This window comes from Salvia hispanica, chromosome 5, assembly GCF_023119035.1.
Source record: "Salvia hispanica cultivar TCC Black 2014 chromosome 5, UniMelb_Shisp_WGS_1.0, whole genome shotgun sequence".
NCBI lineage: Eukaryota > Viridiplantae > Streptophyta > Magnoliopsida > Lamiales > Lamiaceae > Salvia > Salvia hispanica.
In genome coordinates, this window is record NC_062969.1 from 6,729,551 (window position 1) to 6,749,709 (window position 20,159).

Consider the following 20,159-nt stretch of genomic DNA (forward strand, 5'->3'; position numbering starts at 1 on the left):
CTCATCTTTTATATATAGTTATAGAATATCAAATTGATTTGAAACGTCCAATAAAAATGGGCATTACTTGATTTCATGGTGATTTCAATTATATTGTTATCAAATTGGTAAGAAACGTCCACTAAACACTAAATATTTAATCAAAACTCTTAAATATTTTACATTTAGCCAAAAGTCGCATTTTATATAGTTATAGATAGACAGATTGGGCCTTTATTAGATTTGGCATTTGAACGATACCAAGGTAAATCAGGACTAGAGAGAAGATACAGCATCTATGCAACACATAAATCTAATTAAAAACATTTACTGAGAATTGTAGGGCCTAACCCAAAAGGAAGCCCTTCCAAAATGTCTCAACTGCCCAAGTCAAGCCTAGGCAGAAGAGGGGGTTTGGAAATAGTTTTCAACCAGCAATAGACGCGCCTCGGTTAAAACCTCACTAGCTGCGTCATTGCCCCAAGCGCAAAGATAGTTTTCAATTAAACCCACCCTCACTTTTTATATGCATGCTTCATTCTCTAGATGTTCGAGCCTTCGATGTGGTACAAATTTACTATTGCTTTGCACACATTAGTCACATTCTCCAGACTTTGTTGAGCAACAGGCTGTAGGTTGGTGTAGTGCTGCTGGTCGACTACAAGATTAGACTCTGACATACACATTTACAGAGGCATTTTAACCTGTTCTTGATCAACTGTGATTAATCTCAATACATACAACTTACTTAATGCATATAACAAAATACTACTCCGTTGAATAAACAATCTCAATACATACCACTTCTTCTCACTTTGTCACACACACTGACACACTCATTAATACTACTACAATATATAGACTCACTTCAGTGGATCACTAGTTGTTGGCTTTGTTCAAACATTTTCAAATCTTCTTCGACAATATTAACCCATGCTTCAATTCCTTCACCACATGGTGTGCTCATCAAAATCACTAAATTCTTGAACGGCATCGTGGTCGTGCAAACCCAAACCGGCTTCCCCCACCCGAAATCAACCTCGTACACCGGAAACCTACACCAGCTGCTAAAATTGCTGAACTCCACCCCACCCTTGATGAACATATCAACTGTCCTACTCAGCACATTCAAATACTCTCCATTCTCAATCTGTCCAATAAAATCCCCATCCATTCTCGTTATGGCACCCCTCAATTTCCCCACCAGCTCGGCCTCACTCGCCTCCGCTCTCGACAATGCAATCGCAGGTCTCCAGCAGTTTCCAAACATGTGCTGCGAAAACGGCGGACTCTTTCTCTGCCTCAGGTTCACTGCATGAACTGCAGCAAACGACGTCGTTCTGGTTCCGTCTTTCGCTTTTATAAAGCGTCGCCAGATGTAGGAAGAGACAGCTTCGACTCTAGTCGGAATATTCTTCACTTGCGATCCGCTGTCAATCTTAAGCTTCGCCAGCTCTTCCTTGCCGAAAACCAATCTCTTCGTCACGATTTTCTCCTGCGTAATGCCGACTCTCTGGGTGGATTCCAGCGCGGAGAGGTCTCTTGGTGGGAAAACGGAAGAGAAATTGAACGACGGCTGGAAATCTGGAGTTTCGCCGCGGGTTGCAGCGGCCCATGCATTGGCGAACGCAACGAGGGACGTTCCGTCGGCAATTTTGTGTGAGATGCATATAGCGACGGAAATCTCTCCGCAGTCGAAGAAACAAATCTTCACTCTTAGCATCACCTTCTCGTCTTCTCCTTGTGATGTCTGGAGTTTCTTGAGCTCTTCCATGTTTGGATTTTGTATGATTTCTGATAGTGAGGTGTGAACACGAGCCTCGACGAACTCGGCGCCTTGATCGTTGCAGTTGATGGATGAGTTATCGTGAATCCTCCCTGCCAAGGGGTAGAAATCAGTAAGGGTATTGGAGAGAGATTGTTTGAGCAGCGTCGAGATTTGGTGGCGGCTGAGATTTTGGAGATGGTTGTAGAAGAAAATGAGGGGAACATAAATGGGAGGTGAGATTTGGTCTAGGAGTGAGAGTTTGAGGATTCTGAGATGAGTTGGAGTTGGAGATGAAGGCTTAATCATTTCATCTGAGATTATCTCCACCCTTGACGCCATATTTTCTCTTTTTTTTGCAGATTCTATAGCATTCACAACAAATCTATAGGTATTTATGGGCAAAAGTTGCGCGATTAGTGTGTTTGACTGTTTGCCCATAATTGCTATTGGACTTTTTTTTGGATCTTTTTCTAATTATTTAGGTTCTTTAGGACGCATCTATAATGATTGCAGTTAGGAATACAAAGTGAAATTATATGAAAATATCTTGTACAGAAATATAAGTAAAACACAATGTTAAGTTTGATGGAAAACATTTCCAACCAATTGGCGTATACTCCCTTCAATCAAACATACATACTGTTTGTTTGATGAGTCCAGTTTTGTGATACCAATTAATTCGAGTTCATTAATGGGGCCGGAAGGAATACTAATTTAAACCTCCTTAATTGCAGTCACCGAAGGATCACAATCTAGGTGGGGTTGGGCCTGGCACTGCCAGCCTCTGCCGTATGTCGGTATGAATTCAACAATTGACACTTTAAAAATAAAACTTGATCACCATACTCATTCGGCTGTCAAATGTTATCCAAATTTAATTCAACATGGATTTAAGAAATGTAAAGATAAAAGAGTTAGAAAAAGTTAGTGATATGTGGACACTACTTTTATATTAATTTTATAATAGAATGTGAGTATAATGAATAATGGGTTAATGGCAAGTGAGATCCACTACTAAAAAAAATGGACAAAAAGCAAAGTGGAGAATATTTTGCGGATGAATTAAAATGGCAAAAGTGGACAACATTTGATGGAGGGAGTATAGATCATAAAAATTCATTAATCTACTTTTGACGACCTTCTTCTTTTTGTTGTGCGATTTCCAGGACCTCGCTTGGTTATGATAAAAACATATCTTAGGGAAACTGCAATTTCATTATTGGAATAGATATTAGTAAATCACCTTCCACGAGATTCACACGCCCGTTTGCACTAAAACAGTCACGCTAATAAATACGCACGTGGAGAAGTATCTTCGGCATTACTGATCCTTTCACACTATATATGTAGTTTTGAAACTATACCTTATAACTTTTCCATCTAATTAATGAGTCATTTTCTAATACTATGGCTGAAAGCGATTACCACCAACCATTTAACAAGAGTATCTGGGCTAGTTGGTATTGTCCCACCAACTTTTATACCTAAAACTAGGTTAATGTGTGAACATTATTTGGTCTACTAAATTTTACATTTGGGCTCGCTCGTTTTCAAATAAATACGATTAGCATTTCCCACACGAACATAAATCTTTGGGCTTATCCATGCTCAAATATTGCATTTACATGGATAATTAGGTATGTACACAAGTGATTCCACACATAATGTATTTTCTGGTGGGTGTAGCATTTTCTGCAAACTTCTAATGAATTTTTTACCGGTGTCTTTTTTCTCTTTTAAATGCCATTTTCATTTAGTTCAAAATTTTGGTTGAGGGTATTTTGGAGTGGTATGTGCATATTGCCTTCATCTCTCTTTAAACGATTAGACAATATCCAGCTATAAGTATTTTATTTAAAAATTAAATACTACTCTCTCCATCCCACACGAAGATTCCGATTGTCTTTTTAGTTCATTCCACGTTATGAGTTTAAGTTCATTTTTCTCATAAATGGTACTAATAACTCTCATATTCCACTAATCTCATTTCATTCACATTTTATTATGAAATTAATATATAAAAATGCGACTCACGTTTCACTATTTTTTTTCACCAACTTTTCTTTACATTTTTTAAAACTTGTGTTAGGGGCTCTTAATGTGGATGGAGGGAGTATTATAAAACTAATACTCCCTATAATTATGATGACAATATTATTTACTACGGGTTTTGTTCGATTTGAATGATTATATCTCATGGTTAAATTTGTATCATGTCTGGTTTATAAAATTGAATTTTATAATTTAATTCTAGATGGATAATCATATGATAATGAGTCATAGTCATCCCTTCCAACTAAAATAATCTCACAACTTATTCTTATATGGATAATTATATGATAAATTTACAATAAAAAAAGACTAATATTATATTTTTATAGTATCTGTGATTAACCTATTACTCCATATAAACTTATTCTTTGATGGGAAGTGCATGTACTCCATTTTTATATATTAATTTAATAATAAATTACTCCATTTTTATATAATAATTTTATAATGAATTACTAGTAAATAGTGGATCTCCTTACTAAAAAGTAAAAAAACAAATAAAGTTATAAATTAAAATGGCTTGATGTTATCACGCATCGACTCTTTTTTCTGAAACAATCATATGATTATTTATTCTCTCATATTTTTATATGCTTGGGCTTCAAAGTGAGTTTGGCCCAATAAGAAACATTTAAATACACTTCTAATGACGTTGAGGGGAAACATCGAAATTATATATTCTTCTTCATGTTGTCTAATTTGAGAAGACAATAATTTATCTTAGTATTTGATTTAAAAATCTAAAATACCCTTGGACTCGTTTCAACAAATCACAAATCTCATAATCCAGTTGTTTAATGATGCCTAGCTGGTCCAATCCGTTATTCGAAAATCAAATTTAAATAATTAAATCGCAGTCGAAGTTGTATGAAATTAATTTCTTGGTATTTTATTATTACTCCATTTCAGAGACTTCAATTTCTGGTTGGGCCTCATCGGCTACTATTCAATTTCAAATATTTTCTCCATTTTCGATCTGTCCGCCAATCCTTCTTCTTCCTCCTCCTCTCTCTCTTCTGTCTCTCTCATCATATAACCAATTTCACAGCATAGAGTCTTTTGAGCTATGTAGCAATGTTCAGCTCCACACCTAATTCAAAAATTCAATTTCACGTGATTGTTCACGCTAAAGCTACTCGATATACCTAACAAACTACCAATCAATTCACAAACATGGCGACCTCGGCGTTCAAATCAACCACCAAGAGAGCCACCTCGGGCTATTCCGATCACCGCCGCTCCCGCAGCCTCAGCCGCTTCTCCCGCTCCATTGCGCCGGAGATTGACTACATCAAAATCGCGCCCAGGGGGAAATTCGTCAACACCGCCAGGGGCACGACGGCGCCGTTCCCGGAGATCAGCTTGGACGATCTGGCGCTCGAGCTATTCTCTTCTTCGTCTAAGAATGAGAGCGACGGAGGAGCCGTGGAGCGGGAGGGGCGCTCGGCCTCGCGCCGTGGGGTTGGGGAGATTGGGCGGTGGGCGAGCGATACGGCGTCGTCCAGGAGAAGGGGGCGGTCTGTGTCGAGGGGCCGAGGTGACGCTGCTTCTATTAGCTCCGCCGCCTCGGGGCCTAAAAATGCTGTCTCGCGGCGGCGGAGGTCTGTATCTGTGGCGAGGAATGCTACTCCGACTACGGATAAGGACGCTGTCGCGGCTGATTTGGGGACGCGACGGCGGAGGTCGTTATCGGTAGCGAGGAGTAGTGCGAATGCTGTTCCAATTCGGGACAAGGATGCCGTCGCGGCTGAAGCGGGGACGCGGCGGCGGAGGTCGATGTCAGTGGCGAGGTATCAGATTAGCGACTCTGAGGTGTGACTGATTTCTTCTTTAATAGTATACGTTTTTATATTCAATGTTTCTGGTCCTGTCATATTTGAATCTTAAATGATTAATATGACGAGAGGGAAATTTATCCAACGGTTTGTTAGATGGAGTAGTATCTAGTTCATTTGAGATTTTAGGCATGTAGTGGCAAAAGGTTTGATTTATTTTCGAGATGTTTATGCATCTTGCACACCTAGCGCTTTGTATTGGAGGATAGTACTATGTGGACATGGATATAAGTTTTCATTTGTAGAACTAACATGTCTAGTTTGTGTTCTGAGCTATCCAAGGGTTGTCCAGCATTGTTTGTAGTATAAGTATGATTACCAAAGCCCAGCTTTAGTTCAGATTGCTTAGTTCACTTGAGCTGAATCCAATATCTGCATATTCGTAAGCATTGAAGCAAGTTTGAGTTTTTCAATGCACTGCTTCGCTTGTTCTTTCTTATTTGGTTGCACACTTACACACTAACTTTGGGTGAAGAAATTCATACATTCCAAAAAAAATCTAGATTTTATGCTACCTGACAATAAAGAAACATGAATCCTGCATTTCCATTTATATCATGGTTTCATAAAATTGTTGAATTTTCATACTGAGCAAAGTTATTACATAAGTATTTGAGTGCTATATACTCCTTCAATGAGATAAACAGTTAATGATGTTCAGCTCAACAGTGCAAACCTTATGATCATGACTCTGTAATGAGTTCATTAACACTGATGTTGAACTATCTGATGTATATCAGTGCCTATGTTCATTTCTTACTGTTTATGTGTTCCTTATAATTCTACATAGCTGGTTCAGGCCTAAAGCACTTTGCATCCAAGTTGACTTCTCAGTTGCTCTGCTTGTGTATGTGTTCATCTTTTATTTACAAGCCAAAAAGTGATTGATAGTTTGGATGTGAGGGCTTGTACAAGATTGATGAACCTAATAATATAGAAAATAATTGTACTAGTATTCATGGATGGGCCTGTATAGTTTCTATGGAGTAGGGGCGGCATGTGCGATTTTTTGTTTCCAAAGGCAAAGCTAACTGCTGCATACATTTGATTTACAGAGTGACATAGATTGTTCTCGGAATACAAGCAATCGTGCTACTACTATAGCTCCTACTAGTGGGAATACGCATTTACCCCTGGCATCAAAAACTGCAGCTTCAAGCTACCGCCTGCCAGGAAGAGCTAGAAGCCAGATAGACCTCTCCATGATACACGATGATTACTCTGTAAGATCTGTGTATCTTTCCCATAGAAATATAGCATGCTCGATGCTGTTCTTCATGTAGTATTTTAATGGCAGTGTGCATGTTTTTTGCAAATTTCAAAGCTTAATGTTCACCAGAATACATATTTGTGGTGAACATTAAGCCTCCTTGTGAGTGTGTTCATTAATTAGGCTATATTCTCGAAATTTTCAATTTCTTTTTTTCTATATGTAATATGAAAAAGTATTTGGCTTTGATATAACAATACTCTGTGATGACTTGTACATATGGACTTCTCAGAGTCAGTCTTCTGCCTTAACTGATGATGAATCTAAGGATACTCGTTTTGGAAGAAATGGATCTGAGAAGATAATCCGAGCAGTTCATGCTCAGAAGAAGGTTCATTTACACTTCCCTTTTGCTTTTTGTTCTTTCACTCTCTTTGCCTCTCTATAATCTAAGCTCTTGTGTAATGTAATATCTTATGTATTACTGAGAAGGTAGTCTGTAGAAAATCCTTATCTGTGTATTCACTCTTCTGTGCAAAGGCTGACCATCCATCTGAGGAAGTTGTAAATGGTGGATTATATGCAGCAATGAGGAAGGAACTAAGACACGCTGTTGAAGAAATACGAACTGAACTAAACCAGGTTGATTGAAAGAAATTAATTTGCTCAAACTTTATTATTTCTAGTATTAATGCTTAGTGTTGTTTTATCTATTGAACTATTTGTTCTCTGCGCAGGCGATGGGAAAAAATCAGATAGCTTTGGCCAGTAATGACTGCTCGCTATCAGAAAATGCTAAGACTCCTCATGATTCCTTCAGAATCAGAGAGAAATATGCTAAAAAATTGGAGCAGGTTCTCTTCTGCTCTAGTTGGTTTTTGTTAGATAACTGGTTTCTATTGCTTCCTCACAAACTTATGGCTAAGGCATAAGCTGTCTCTGGTTACCATCAATTTTAGTCTAGTGCGTTGACTTGTGCATTAGTAATATACTTTTGCATTTATAGAAACAAAAGATCAAATTGGCAGTTGATTATGACTTGCTTGTTATAACACAGACAACAAGCACAGCTGGTGGTTGTTGACCTGACATGAAAATAAAGATTATTTTTAGGCTTATTGTGTTTGTGTCAACACGAAAAAATTCATTTCTTGTCTTATTTTTAAGTTGTTTTAATCAGTTAAATAAGAAAAAGATTAAGAGCTAAGATAGTAACCTATTAGTTATTCATAAAAATATCATGTCTTGTTGGCATGAAAAACAATACGATTTCATGAATTTCCTGTTATTCTGTTTCTTTTAGTGAAGTTGAATGTAGGCACCATTACTTAAAAGTCTGGTTGGTTCTTTAGTATATTAATGAGATATGACATCTAGTTTCAGAAGACCAACTTAGTCTATGTACTCCATTCACCTCTTTAGCATGGCACATAACTCTTTAGTCTATTATGGTAGAGTCTCAGCGTTGACTCATTGCAGCACAGACATTTGGATCATAGATATGATAAGTGACATAACATAAAACAATACCATATTGCTTTACAATATTATACAGCAAAACCAAAAGAAAAATTGCATAGTAATTTGCAAAATAGTTTAACTTCCCTTATAAAGAGAGTTCAGCTGCCCATTATGTAAAATAGTTGAACCTTCCTTTCAAAGCAAGTTCAGCTGCACTTAACACAGGGAATTGTCTTTTCTATTTACTCCTGTTCCAATTATATAGGCAAAATAAGTGGTCATCATTAAAAAGGGATATATCATAAGAAAACAACTATTAACTAGTATATATAGTGAGCAGTTTCCTAATTTGACTCTACTAAATGAGCATATAGTGTTCCAATGGACCAATGGACATCAGGACATGTATTGAGGTATAGTAAATTAGTCAAGGATGTCTTTTTGATAGAGTATCAACTACAGGTTTGAGACCTGTGGACATTTTCAGTCAGTCTTGTGATATTGAATCTTCTTTTATATACTGTAGTTGGAAAAGCAGAAAAAGAATCTTCTTACTGAAATGTTGCTTGAGGAGCAATGCGATCGAGAGGTCTCTGAAACTTATGAAGAACTTTCAAATTCAAGAGCTTCAGGTGTGACAGAGAAGCCACCACAAGCCAGAAAGGTGTTTGTTGAATATGGTTACTATAATTGTTCGTGTCTAAACAGTTAGTTTTAGCAAAAAATTTCACATCGAGCTAAAAGCAATGCAATGCGGTATATTCTCATATTGCTGACGCATTTTTTTCTGATTTTTTAAAGAGAAGCAGTGATAGAAGTATAATGTCAGATAGACTGACTGAGGATGCAGAAAGGTACTTCGAGGACTTTATCTCCAATATCGAAGATACGGATTTATCTTCCTTTGATGGGGAAAGAAGTGATGGAAGTTCAACTTTAAGAGGTTTGTTGAAGGGAAGAAGAGACTTTACGATAGGAGAGGCTGAAACTTGTAGGACGCCAGCAGGATCTACTTCTTGCCCTGCTGAAATGGATGGTGTTATTTTCCCCTGGTTGCAGTGGGAGACTAGCCATAATGGCTCGCCATGTGGGAAGACTGAGCTACAAACTCCTACAACTCCACAAGCTCTACATAGGGACTCCGAAAAGGTTAACTTCTATGTCTCACTTCCATTAGATTTGACTGATTCTTTGCATCCTGTGTCCTAAGAATTTTCATCTAACATTTCAACTTGAATTTGAATAAGATCATAAACCTCTGCGCAATAAGCCAACCCAATTAGAGGCGTGCTGTATTTTAAATTTTTCACTATAATGTTCTCAGATATCTAGCATTGCCAGTTGAATATTTGCATTTTACGATACACTGTCCTGAAAATTTAAGACATGTCTATCTTGTTACTAAGTATAATGGACATGTCCAAGCTCTGATTGATTTGGAGTATCTTTTCCCTTAATTTGGTATCTCACCATGGTAACATTTCTGGTTACTGTTGTGGATTCTGATGAAAAGTCGGTGTTGAATCAGGAGTCGAGCCAATTGCATGATGCAAGTAGCTATTCCATGAGCAGTCATAGTAGTTGGAGCCCAGGCCTTTGCCACAGTTCTTCAATAGATAAAAGAGAAAAGGTATGTCAAACAAAAGCTGGCAATGATGGTGTGTCCAAATTTGACATGGATGAGTACCTTAATCTCCAAAATAAAGAGGAAATGTTGTTTGAAATGTATAGAGAACGGAACAGAATTGGTTTGGGCGGTTTATTGCTGTGTACTGGGGGGTTTCATTAACTCCCCATGTGATGTTGGATTCATTCAAAATTCAGATAGTTGTGATATGATGATATGTAGAGGTGATGCTTTTTACAGATGACAAGATAAACTTTGAAGTTGATAATTTTGCTCCTTCAGTTGGGAAGTCAAATTGGCTTTGAAATATGATGCAATTATGATGAAATTTTAATCCATTGTAGTATTTCTTTCACACAATTTACATTGATTTGTTTTTCATTTTCATCTGGCACGAACCAAATTACCGTGACACAACTTTGTGCAGCTGGAAATAAACAAGCGATGAAATAGTGAAACAAATGATGCCATAAACGGATGCGGACTGTTTGATAAGTTGTGAATAACTATAATTCGAGCACTTTGCCACGAGAATTATTATTGGAAATAAAGAGTTTTGATACTGAGAACAAGCTGTGTTTAAATAATTGAAAGCTGCAAGTTTCACTATGTTATGGTTCGATATTACCAGAACTCTCTCATCTTCTCCATTCAAAGGACAAGACCTTTTCACAAAATCTAAATTAGAAATACTTTCATTATTTAATTAATAAATTATCAATTTTGCTAATCAATACCAGTGGCAAGGCAATGTAATACAAATATCTAATAAGGGGTGAACAAGTATAATTTGAATGCCTAATAGGCTAATATTCTCTTATCAAACATTTGAAAAGGAAAAGCTTTTTCTAAGAAACAATCTTTTCCCAAATATTTTCTGGATTGATATTTTTTGAGACGTTGTATCAAACAAGAACAAACAATCTTTCAATTTTTGATATTGTTTGCCTAAATTTTTACACAAATTTAAAGTTCGGATATACAGTTTTATCCGACATTGATACAGAAAATAAACACAAATTTTTTTAAAACTACAAAGTAATTTAAAACTAGTAAGTATATTTTTTTTCTCTCTTAACTAGGTTTTTCATTTAATAAAACTTCTTTTCTCTCTCTCTGAAACTCACGCCGCCCCTTCCTCCTCCGGCGCCGCTCACTTCTCCAGGCTCCCTCACTGACTCTTGCTCCAGCCGACCAGCCCCCTATTTGAAATATCTGATTTCTCAAAACATCTCTGAAGGATTCTTCCATTTGCTGATGCCAAGCATTTGAGAATGAGGGCAATTTTCATTAATCCAGGTACGTTGCGATTTTTACATTTGAAGTATCCCTAGTTCCGGATTGAATGTTTGTGAGGTGGTTCTGAAGTTTACTTTGTTACAGGAATTTTCCCTTTCCTGCTAATTCAGTAGTAGCATATTTGTTGTTTTCATGTTTATGTTCATTAATGCTTCTGCTCCCTTCTGTTGCTGCAGTGCTGAAACTGCGGCTTGAGCAGAAACCGTTATACTTGTATAACACTTTTAAAAGGCTATCATCTTTGAATGATGGGACTAGTGGTGTGGATGTTAATGAAGGAGCCAGCAATGAGGGGAAGTGGAGAACTCCTCATAGTAATGGAGGAGATGCTCATATGAGGAAACATGAACTTCTTAGGAAAGGGATTGAGAATGTGTGTCATATATTGGAAAGTGGTCCGTGGGGACCTTCATTGGAGAAAGCTCTCTCTTTGTGTGATGATAAACCTGAGCCAGACCTGGTTATTGGAGTGTTGAGGAGGCTGAAGGATATCAATCTAGCAATTCACTACTTTAGATGGGTGGAGAAGGCGACAAACCAAGTGAATCTGCCAGAAACATACCATTCGCTTCTGATATTGATGGCAAGGTGTAGGAAATTTGATAGGATTGGGCATGTTTTGGAGGAAATGAGTCTTGCTGGATTTGGACTTTCTTTCGAGACTAGCATGGAGTTAGTTTCTAGTTGTGTGAAGTTGCAAAGGTTGAGGGAGGCATATGATCTTATGCAAACAATGAGAAACTTCAAATTCCGCCCAGCATTTTCAGCTTACACCACTCTTATAGGGGCACTGGCTGTGGTGCGTAAGCCTGAGCACCCTAATCTCATGCGTTCCCTATTTCATCAGATGCAAGAGTTAGGCTATGAAGTAAGTGTGCATCTGTTTACGACTTTAATTCGTGTATTCGCCCGGGATGGCCAGGTTGATGCTGCTCTCTCCTTGTTAGATGAGATGAAGAGCAACTCATTTCAAGCCGACATTGTTCTCTATAATGTGTGTATCGACTGCTTTGGTAAGGCTGGTAAAGTTGATATGGCTTGGAAATTCTTTCATGAGATAAAATCCCATGGTCTCATTCCTGATGATGTGTCATTTACCAGCATGATAGGAGTTCTTTGTAAAGCTAATAGGATGAATGAAGCTGTTGAGCTGTTCGAGCAGATGGAGCTGAATAGGTCTGTTCCATGTGCATATGCTTATAACACCATGATCATGGGCTATGGGTCTGCTGGAAAGTTTGATGAAGTGTATAAGTTGCTTGAGAGGCAAAGAATGAAGGGGTCTATTCCAAGTGTGATTGCATACAATAGTCTTCTTACATGCCTTGGTAGGAGAGGAAAAGTAGACGAGGCCTTAAAAGTTTATAGTGATATGAGAACAGATGCCATGCCCAACCTCTCTACATATAATATTCTTGTTGACATGCTTTGTCGGGCAGGAAAACTCGATGCAGCTTTAGCAATACAACATGACATGAAGGCATCTGGCATGGCTCCTGATATAATGACCGTCAACATAATGATAGACAGATTGTGCAAGGCTAATAAACTGGATGAGGCTTGTTCTGTCTTTCACAGCATGGATCGTAAAGTTTGTAGCCCAAACAAATATACATTTTGTTCCCTGATAGATGGCTTGGGCAGGCATGGCAGAGTAGATGATGCATATAAGTTATATGAAGAGATGTTGGATTCTAACGAGGTGCCAGATGCGATTATATATACATCCCTAATCAAGAACTTTTTCAAGTCTGGCAGAAAGGAGGATGGTCATAAGATTTACAAGGAAATGGTCCGAAAAGGCACCTCACCAGACCTCACACTCCTTAACACTTACATGGATAGTGTTTTCAAAGCTGGTGAAACAGAAAAGGGCAGAGCCTTGTTTGAGGATATCAAAGTGCAGTTTACCCCTGATGCACGAAGCTACTCGATTCTAATAAATGGTCTCATAAAGGCTGGTTTTGCACGTGAGACTTACGAGATCTTCTATGCAATGAAGGAACAGGGTTGTGCTCTTGACACCCTTGCTTATAACACTGTTATTGATGGATTTTGTAAATCAGGTAAAGTTAATAAAGCTTACCAGTTATTGGAGGAAATGAAGGCCAAAGGTCATCAACCGACTGTAGTGACATATGGTTCTGTTATTGATGGGCTTGCTAAGATTGACCGGCTTGATGAATCTTATATGCTTTTTGAAGAAGCAAAATCAATTGGAGTAGAACTGAATGTAGTTGTGTATAGTAGTCTTGTAGATGGGTTTGGAAAGGTGGGCAGAATAGATGAAGCATATCTCATCATAGAGGAAATGATGCAGAATAATTTGACGCCTAACATTCAAACATGGAATTGCTTGCTTGATGCACTTGTTAAGGCAGAAGAGATTGATGAAGCCCTTGTCTGCTGGAATTCTATTAAAGACTTGAAATGCATACCTAACATTGTAACATACAGCATTCTTATAAATGGTCTGTGTAAGGTTCGGAAGTTCAATAAAGCCTTTGTGTTTTGGCAAGAGATGCAGAAACAAGGGTTGAAACCTAATGCAATCACCTATGTCACCATGATATCTGGGCTTTCCAAGGCTGGGAATATATTGGAGGCCGTTAAACTGTATGAAAGATTCAAAGAAAACGGAGGTATACCTGATTCGGCCTGCTATAATGCAGTGATAGAAGGCTTGAGCTTAGCGAATAAGGCAACAGAGGCATATCAACTATTTGAGGAAACAAGGTTAAAGGGTTGTAAAATACACACCAAAACCTGTGTGGTTCTTTTGGATGCGCTTCATAAGGCTGAATGTCTCGAGCAAGCTGCTATAGTGGGCGCTGTATTAAGGGAAACAGCTAAATCACAACATGCTTCTAGATCGTTGTGATGTTGGATTTTCTGGTGCCAGAAGTTGTGTATCTTTTGGTGTGTAGTTGGCTCTTCTATTTACAAGCATAGAAAAAAATTTCAAAGCTTAATGTTCACCAGAATACATATTTGTGGTGAACATTAAGCCTCCTTGTGAGTGTGTTTATTAATTAGGCTATATTCTCGAAATTTTCAATTTTTTTTCTATATACGTAATATGAAAAGGTATTTGGTTTTGATAACAATACTCTGTGATGACTTGTACATATGGACTTCTCAGAGCCAATCTTCTGCCTTAACTGATGATGAATCAAAGGATACTAGTTTTGGGAGAAATGGATCTGAGAAGATAATCCGAGCAGTTCATGCTCAGAAGAAGGTTAATTTACACTTCCCTTTTGCTTTTTGTTCTTTCACTCTCTTTGCCTCTCTATAATCTCAGCTCTTGTGTAATATCTTATGTATTACTGAGAAAGTAGTCTGTAGAAATTCCTTATCTGTGCATTCATTCTTCTGTGCAAAGGCTGACCATCCATCTGACGAAGTTGTAAATGGTGGATTATATGCAGCAATGAGGAAAGAACTAAGACACGCTGTTGAAGAAATACGAACTGAACTAAACCAGGTTGATTGAAAGAAATTAGTCTGTTCAACCATTTGTTTCCGCTCTTTTATCAACTCCTTTGCAGTTGGAGGGACTTATATAGTTATATTGGTTGTTAAGCTCCTTATAGTTCCTTCCAACCATTCCCTGATACATTCTTGAAACGATAGGGTCAGGTGTTCCTTTCTGCATAAACGTGTCGAAATTTGCACGCACCACATAATATTCTTCTGGTTGTACTTGATTTTTTTCCATCAAGTGTTTCTGGGTCCTAGAGGAAATTCGTTGTGAAACTCAAGGCGATCGATGTAAATAGACAGCTGTGGAAGCACAAGAAAGCATGGATAAGGATAATGATATTTCTCCTAGATATTAGTCCTTCCAACAGTTGTATCATGTATGTAACTAATGCAGCTTTTACTTTCTTCACATGTGGTGTCCTAAACTAGAGACAAAATGGGTCAGCTGAGAAGGCATTTTGCTATAATGCAGATTGCGTGCTCAAATTGCCTCCCAACAAATTGGATACTGTGTAATACTGATTACATTTTTATTACACTTTACTACAGTTATATCTCTAGGCTTGACAGAATTACTTATACCAGTAAGTACTACCTGATTTTTTTGGTGACGTAGTCCATGCACTAATTCAAATTCCCCTTAGTTTAAATCCTTATGTTAGGTTGAGGAGTTTGCACAAGATTTGCTATATGAAGGAGTAGTATATAATTACTACTGATTTATCATCAAATTAACAAGCTATATTGTTTGAGATAAAATCATCACATACAGACAGACTGTAGTGGTGTCGTGTTATCACGACAAAGCTATAAATCAACTCGTTCATAGATTTCCTTTTCTTAGAGAAAGTGAACCTCAATTAAGAAGTAGTCCTTTTTCAAATGAAACACATGTAGTAATAAACAGTTCATCTTTACATTGCGATGATGAATTCAAAGAAACAACAGTATTTCACCATCAATATTTAGTGCGTCTAACATTACTGTGGTAATCACCCTTTTGCTGCATTCAATTCAATATAACTCCAACTTCCTTTAAATAACTTATTCAATTTAGTTGATAAGATAAGCCCAGTATTAAAATTCAAACTGAGCAAAGTAATCCAAAATACCCCAGCTATTAATTTCTCTGAATTTTTTCGGAGAAATTTAATCCAAAGTTTACTCCTTTTGCCAATTTATTTATTTGGTGCTAAACAATACCGTTACAAAATGCACCCTATTTAATATTAATTGTACACCAATTAAAATGAATAAAGAGAAAATCATGTAGGTGAACCAAAAAAATTCGCAGATATATTCAGAAACCGAAAGGTGTAAATACCCTAACGTTGGTGATAAAAAAATGTTTGTGGAAGCAACCAATTGGATACTGAAGCATCACATAAACAACAGGATCCTACTTCAAAGTTTTTTCTTTCTCACATGATAGGAGACTTCCAAAAAGAAACAAAATAAATTAAATAAAAGATATAGAAAATTAGGGAGTGTGGGGTGTGAGACAATCAAAAGAAAAAGGAACCATGTATGTTATCAAAGATAAGCCACCTGTCCCTGATACATGTACCTTCTATTCTCCCATTAAATAAATATTATCTCTAGATTTTCACTATCTTTGTTAAATATTATTCCTTCTATTCCATTATAATTGCAAAAAAAATTCAGCAGAGATTAATAAAGGATATTTATTATAATAAACGAAGAAATTATAAATCAAGAGAAAAAAAATAAAATAATACTACAAACTAAAGTATAAAAGCAAGTATGCTGTGTATTAAATGTGTATTAAATATTAGTAGTATTACTCTTTCTGTCTTAGGATTGAAGTAGGAGTATTTCTTTTGGCTATAAAAATGAACGAATAAATATTTAATGAGTTAAGTGGAATAATAGTAAAGTAAGTAAATAGTGAGAGAAATAAATAAATGAAAGAATAAAATAAAAAAAGATTAAATATGTTTGATTTTGCAAAAAAATGAAGAATAAAATAAAAAAAGATTAAATATGTTTGATTCTGCAAAAAGATGACTACACCGTACTATGTAGGCCCAAATAGGAATATGAGACTAATATGGGAGAAATGAAATATAATACATAATTGATAAAGTAAGATAAAAAAGAATTAGTTAAAATTATTATTAATAGAAAATAAAACTCGTCTAGTTAAAATTAAAAAAAGTTACTACTAAATAAATAGAGTGAACTATCTGTATGGATACAAAAAGGAAAGTCACTATTTTTTAAAATGAGATGAGTACTATATGGAGTATATGAAAATGACTCAAATAATGAGATATTTATAAAATTAAAAAATGATTTAATTATTACTTCCTCCATTCCATATTAGTAGAGTCATTTTGACGTTTAGCACATTCCGTAGAAATGGAGTCTTTCCTTTTTAAATAAATGTCAATACATTTCTTCTCTCTTCATATCTCTACCTTTCTTTTCATTTACCAAATCCACCTAGCACAATATTTCTTAAATTATTCTTTTCATTTACCAAATCCACCTAGCACAATATTTCTTAAATTATGTATCCAAAAGAAATATTTTTACTCTTAAATTATGTATCCAAAAGAAATATTTTTACTGCTAAGGAACGAACAGAGTATGAAACAAAGAGATGACAGAGACACAATTAATATATAGAAAGATACACTATTAACACAAAATACATCCATATAGTACTATATTTTCATTTATACTCATTTTTAAACGTCCACCGACAGACATGCTATAAATATCTTCCCAATACTCGGTTACACAGACAAAAATAAACACAAACACAAATACAGAAGCATATAATTAAGCGGACAGTAGTCATATTACATATACAATCAATTCGTATATATATGTAATAAACATGAACCTTGGAATTTTGGCTCTAGCTAGTTGTTCTAGTACGAAAACTTGATGTGTATTCTCATTATAGAACTTTTTAACCAGAATCTTAGACGATAATAAAGCTGATCTTGTGTTGAATACAAATAATCAAAGACAAATCACTACTCTGGTAGTTAAACATTAGGCGATAATAAAAAACCACGATTTCATGTGATATGGAGTAGTAATTGAGAAGACAAAGAAAGGGTTGAAAACTAGTGAAACAAAAAAGAAAAGAAGTATTTACAATTTACAAGAAAGAAGAGAACTCTTAGAGATTAAGAAGATGCTAATCCGGGTTAATGAAGCTAATTACCGATCCATAGCGAGAGCGCCGCCGCGGTATCGAGCCTCCATGCAAACCCTCCACACTCCATTCTCCACACGTCGCACGGCACCGTTTTGGACGCCTTCTCGTTCCCGCACGTGACCACCCTCACCTTGCACGTGAACCCCGCGCACCGCGCCGGCAGCACCACCCCCTCCTCCACCACCACCCACGCCGCCACCTCCCCCTCCGCCTCCCCCGCCGCCATCCGCCTGTAGGCCGGGTTCGTCCACCTCACCCGCCTCAGCCCGTCCGTCACGAAACCCGGACACGCGTCAGCCTCCAGCCGCCTCACCCTCTCCCCGTCCCCGTACGGATACAAATCCGCCATCCACGTGTCCGTCACGCATTCGACCTTCACCCACGACGCTGCCACCACCCTCCGCTCCACCTCCCGCCCCCCGTTCTCGAAGCTCAGCCACTGCGGATACCTCGGCTTCGATACCACCGGCGCCTCCGGCAGCAGCGGCAGCGTCTTGATCTCCTTCTTCTCCGGCGAACACCTCCTCTTCTTCCGACCACAGCTCACAGCCGGATTCCTCCTCTTCCGGCGGCCGGTCTTCACAGAAGCCGCTCCGCTGCTCTCCGGCGAGGCAGAGCCGGAAACAGATCCGTTGGTGGAAGCCGGTTTCGGAGCGATCGGACGAAACCTCCGCATTATCCTATCCACCTTATTGATATCGTACGCACCCCCGGCGTACCGCGCTATACAGCACCCTCCCGTTTGATCCATATTTTTTTTCTTTTTATAAAAATATATTGATTTTGTATTTTTGTTTGTGAAAAAAGTGAAGAGAACGGTTTTAGTTACGAAGAAAGGTGGCTGGACGGGGAGAGGGATTTATAGGGGGAGTGGTACGTTGCGAGGGAGGGGGATACGTGGCGCCAAGGACCCACGTGAGAGTAGGCGAGAGTAGCCAATAGGAGGAGAGGGGTGTGGGGCCCGGAGAGGCAGCCAATGGGAAGCGGGGTTGTGGCAATTAGGGGGCGCCAAAAGAGGGCACCTAGGGTTCCACGCTGATGGAACTTCCAGAAAGGGGCACGTGGAGGCTAACGGCGCTATTCGGCGGACGTGGTCTTTTAGCTTTGACACATCTGTGGAGGAGGTGACCCAAATTTTGTAACTCCAATCACATACTACCAGAAATGCTAATTGGTTGCCTCAATTCACTCAATTTTTCCTTTTTTCATATGTACTTCTTGATTTGATAAATATTGGCCATTTTTTGGTGTATACATATACTTCAATTTTTCTATTTTTTATGATTGATAATTTGATGTTACACAATTTCCGGTACAATAGACATATGCAAGACTATCATATTCCCATGGAGGTCGTGAATCGGGTATCCAACCCGTAAATAGCACCCACACCTTCGATACTAAATCCAATTTTTTTTAGGATTACTAGTAAATTATACTGGGGACTCAACTATTTTTCAAAATTTTCTAGACTTCAATAGCTAACAATAATTTTCTAAGAATTTGTGTAAATTTTAAAATAGAAAAAAGTTTCAAAAAATAATAATTAAAAGAGCTTAAGCACACAATAGCTTCTTATTAGTTCGTCTCCAAATGCAAGTATTCGAATCCAACTAATCAGGTACCCAAAATGAGCCAATATAATATCAATACAAATAGTTGGACTTGTGGGGTTAGGACATTAATGATTTATTTCTCTTAAAATATTTTGATAATCCAGGAACTACAGTTAGAGCATAATAATTAACCAGACCGGGATGGAAAATGATAATGTCATAAGGTGTAAACTTCCACTGTTATTATTTTTTTTTTTTGTGAGATGTCAAAGTATAAAATTTTCACGCGAAAGGTTATACTCCTTCCGTCCCACAAAAGATGTAACACTTGTGGGACGGCATGGGACTTTAGGAGGTTTTGTTTTGTGTGTTAAATGGAAAGCGAAAACATAATTTTTTATATTCCTGTGAAAGTGAACTTTTTCCAAAAAAGAAAATATGACATCTTTTGTGGGACAAATTAAAAATGAAAGTGTGACATCTTTTATGGGACGGAGGGGGTACTATTTTAGAGTGATAATAAAGTGAAATGGGAAAAAAAGGATAATTTTCCTTTTAATTGGGTAAATGAATTTAAATTTAAATGTTGTGCGTGCCACGGAGGACTCAAATTTGAAACATTTGGCCTCAAACATTAACTTCTTTACCGCTCGGCCAACTTACTCACAAAAAATTTGTACTATTTCTCAA

The 20,159-nt window shown here is 37.5% G+C and overlaps 4 protein-coding genes and 1 non-coding gene across 12 annotated transcripts; 2 read left to right on the forward strand and 3 right to left on the reverse strand.

Annotated features, from left to right (window-relative positions):
- Positions 1 to 322: 322 nt before the first annotated feature.
- On the reverse strand, positions 323 to 473 carry LOC125191470. The gene has a single exon (XR_007171152.1). It is a non-coding gene; the product is annotated as a U4 spliceosomal RNA (small nuclear RNA).
- Positions 474 to 733: 260 nt separating this feature from the next.
- Positions 734 to 2,097, reverse strand: LOC125186160 (stemmadenine O-acetyltransferase-like). Its single transcript, XM_048082497.1, has one exon. The coding sequence runs from the start codon at positions 2,084 to 2,086 to the stop codon at positions 848 to 850; it is 1,239 nt and encodes a 412-aa protein (XP_047938454.1). The 5' UTR covers positions 2,087 to 2,097; the 3' UTR covers positions 734 to 847.
- Positions 2,098 to 4,730: 2,633 nt separating this feature from the next.
- Positions 4,731 to 10,287, forward strand: LOC125187203. Its single transcript, XM_048083748.1, has 8 exons — positions 4,731 to 5,611; positions 6,690 to 6,857; positions 7,137 to 7,235; positions 7,385 to 7,486; positions 7,582 to 7,698; positions 8,832 to 8,969; positions 9,107 to 9,454; positions 9,834 to 10,287. The coding sequence occupies exons 1-8, from the start codon at positions 4,973 to 4,975 to the stop codon at positions 10,092 to 10,094; spliced, it is 1,872 nt and encodes a 623-aa protein (XP_047939705.1). The 5' UTR covers positions 4,731 to 4,972; the 3' UTR covers positions 10,095 to 10,287.
- Positions 10,288 to 11,027: 740 nt separating this feature from the next.
- Positions 11,028 to 15,255, forward strand: LOC125188993 (pentatricopeptide repeat-containing protein At3g06920-like). 8 transcript variants are annotated; one of them, XM_048086150.1, is made up of 4 exons: positions 11,031 to 11,097; positions 11,131 to 11,231; positions 11,408 to 14,472; positions 14,617 to 15,255. In XM_048086150.1, the coding sequence occupies exons 2-3, from the start codon at positions 11,207 to 11,209 to the stop codon at positions 14,110 to 14,112; spliced, it is 2,730 nt and encodes a 909-aa protein (XP_047942107.1). In that variant the 5' UTR covers positions 11,031 to 11,097; positions 11,131 to 11,206; the 3' UTR covers positions 14,113 to 14,472; positions 14,617 to 15,255. The 8 variants fall into 8 exon arrangements, with proteins under 8 accessions (XP_047942106.1, XP_047942107.1, XP_047942102.1 ...); XM_048086149.1 differs by having other exon boundaries at positions 11,028 to 11,231; XM_048086145.1 differs by lacking the exons at positions 11,031 to 11,097; positions 11,131 to 11,231 and having other exon boundaries at positions 11,380 to 14,472; positions 14,617 to 14,718; positions 14,868 to 15,255.
- A 2,497-nt stretch (positions 15,256 to 17,752) lies between these two features.
- On the reverse strand, positions 17,753 to 18,750 carry LOC125187585. Its single transcript, XM_048084211.1, has one exon. It carries the CDS (start codon positions 18,662 to 18,664, stop codon positions 17,912 to 17,914), a length of 753 nt encoding a protein of 250 aa, XP_047940168.1. The 5' UTR covers positions 18,665 to 18,750; the 3' UTR covers positions 17,753 to 17,911.
- Between the last annotated feature and the right edge of the window lie 1,409 nt (positions 18,751 to 20,159).

Coding starts and splice junctions, on each gene's coding strand:
- LOC125186160 (XM_048082497.1), bottom strand. CDS start 2,086: ATGGCGTCAAGGGTGGAGATAATCTCAGATGAAATGATTAAGCCTTCA.
- LOC125187203 (XM_048083748.1), top strand. CDS start 4,973: ATGGCGACCTCGGCGTTCAAATCAACCACCAAGAGAGCCACCTCGGGC. Junction 7,236..7,384: donor CAGTTCATGCTCAGAAGAAG/GTTCATTTACAC, acceptor TTCTGTGCAAAG/GCTGACCATCCATCTGAGGA. Junction 8,970..9,106: donor AGCCACCACAAGCCAGAAAG/GTGTTTGTTGAA, acceptor GATTTTTTAAAG/AGAAGCAGTGATAGAAGTAT.
- LOC125188993 (XM_048086145.1), top strand. CDS start 11,380: ATGCTTCTGCTCCCTTCTGTTGCTGCAGTGCTGAAACTGCGGCTTGAG.
- LOC125187585 (XM_048084211.1), bottom strand. CDS start 18,664: ATGGATCAAACGGGAGGGTGCTGTATAGCGCGGTACGCCGGGGGTGCG.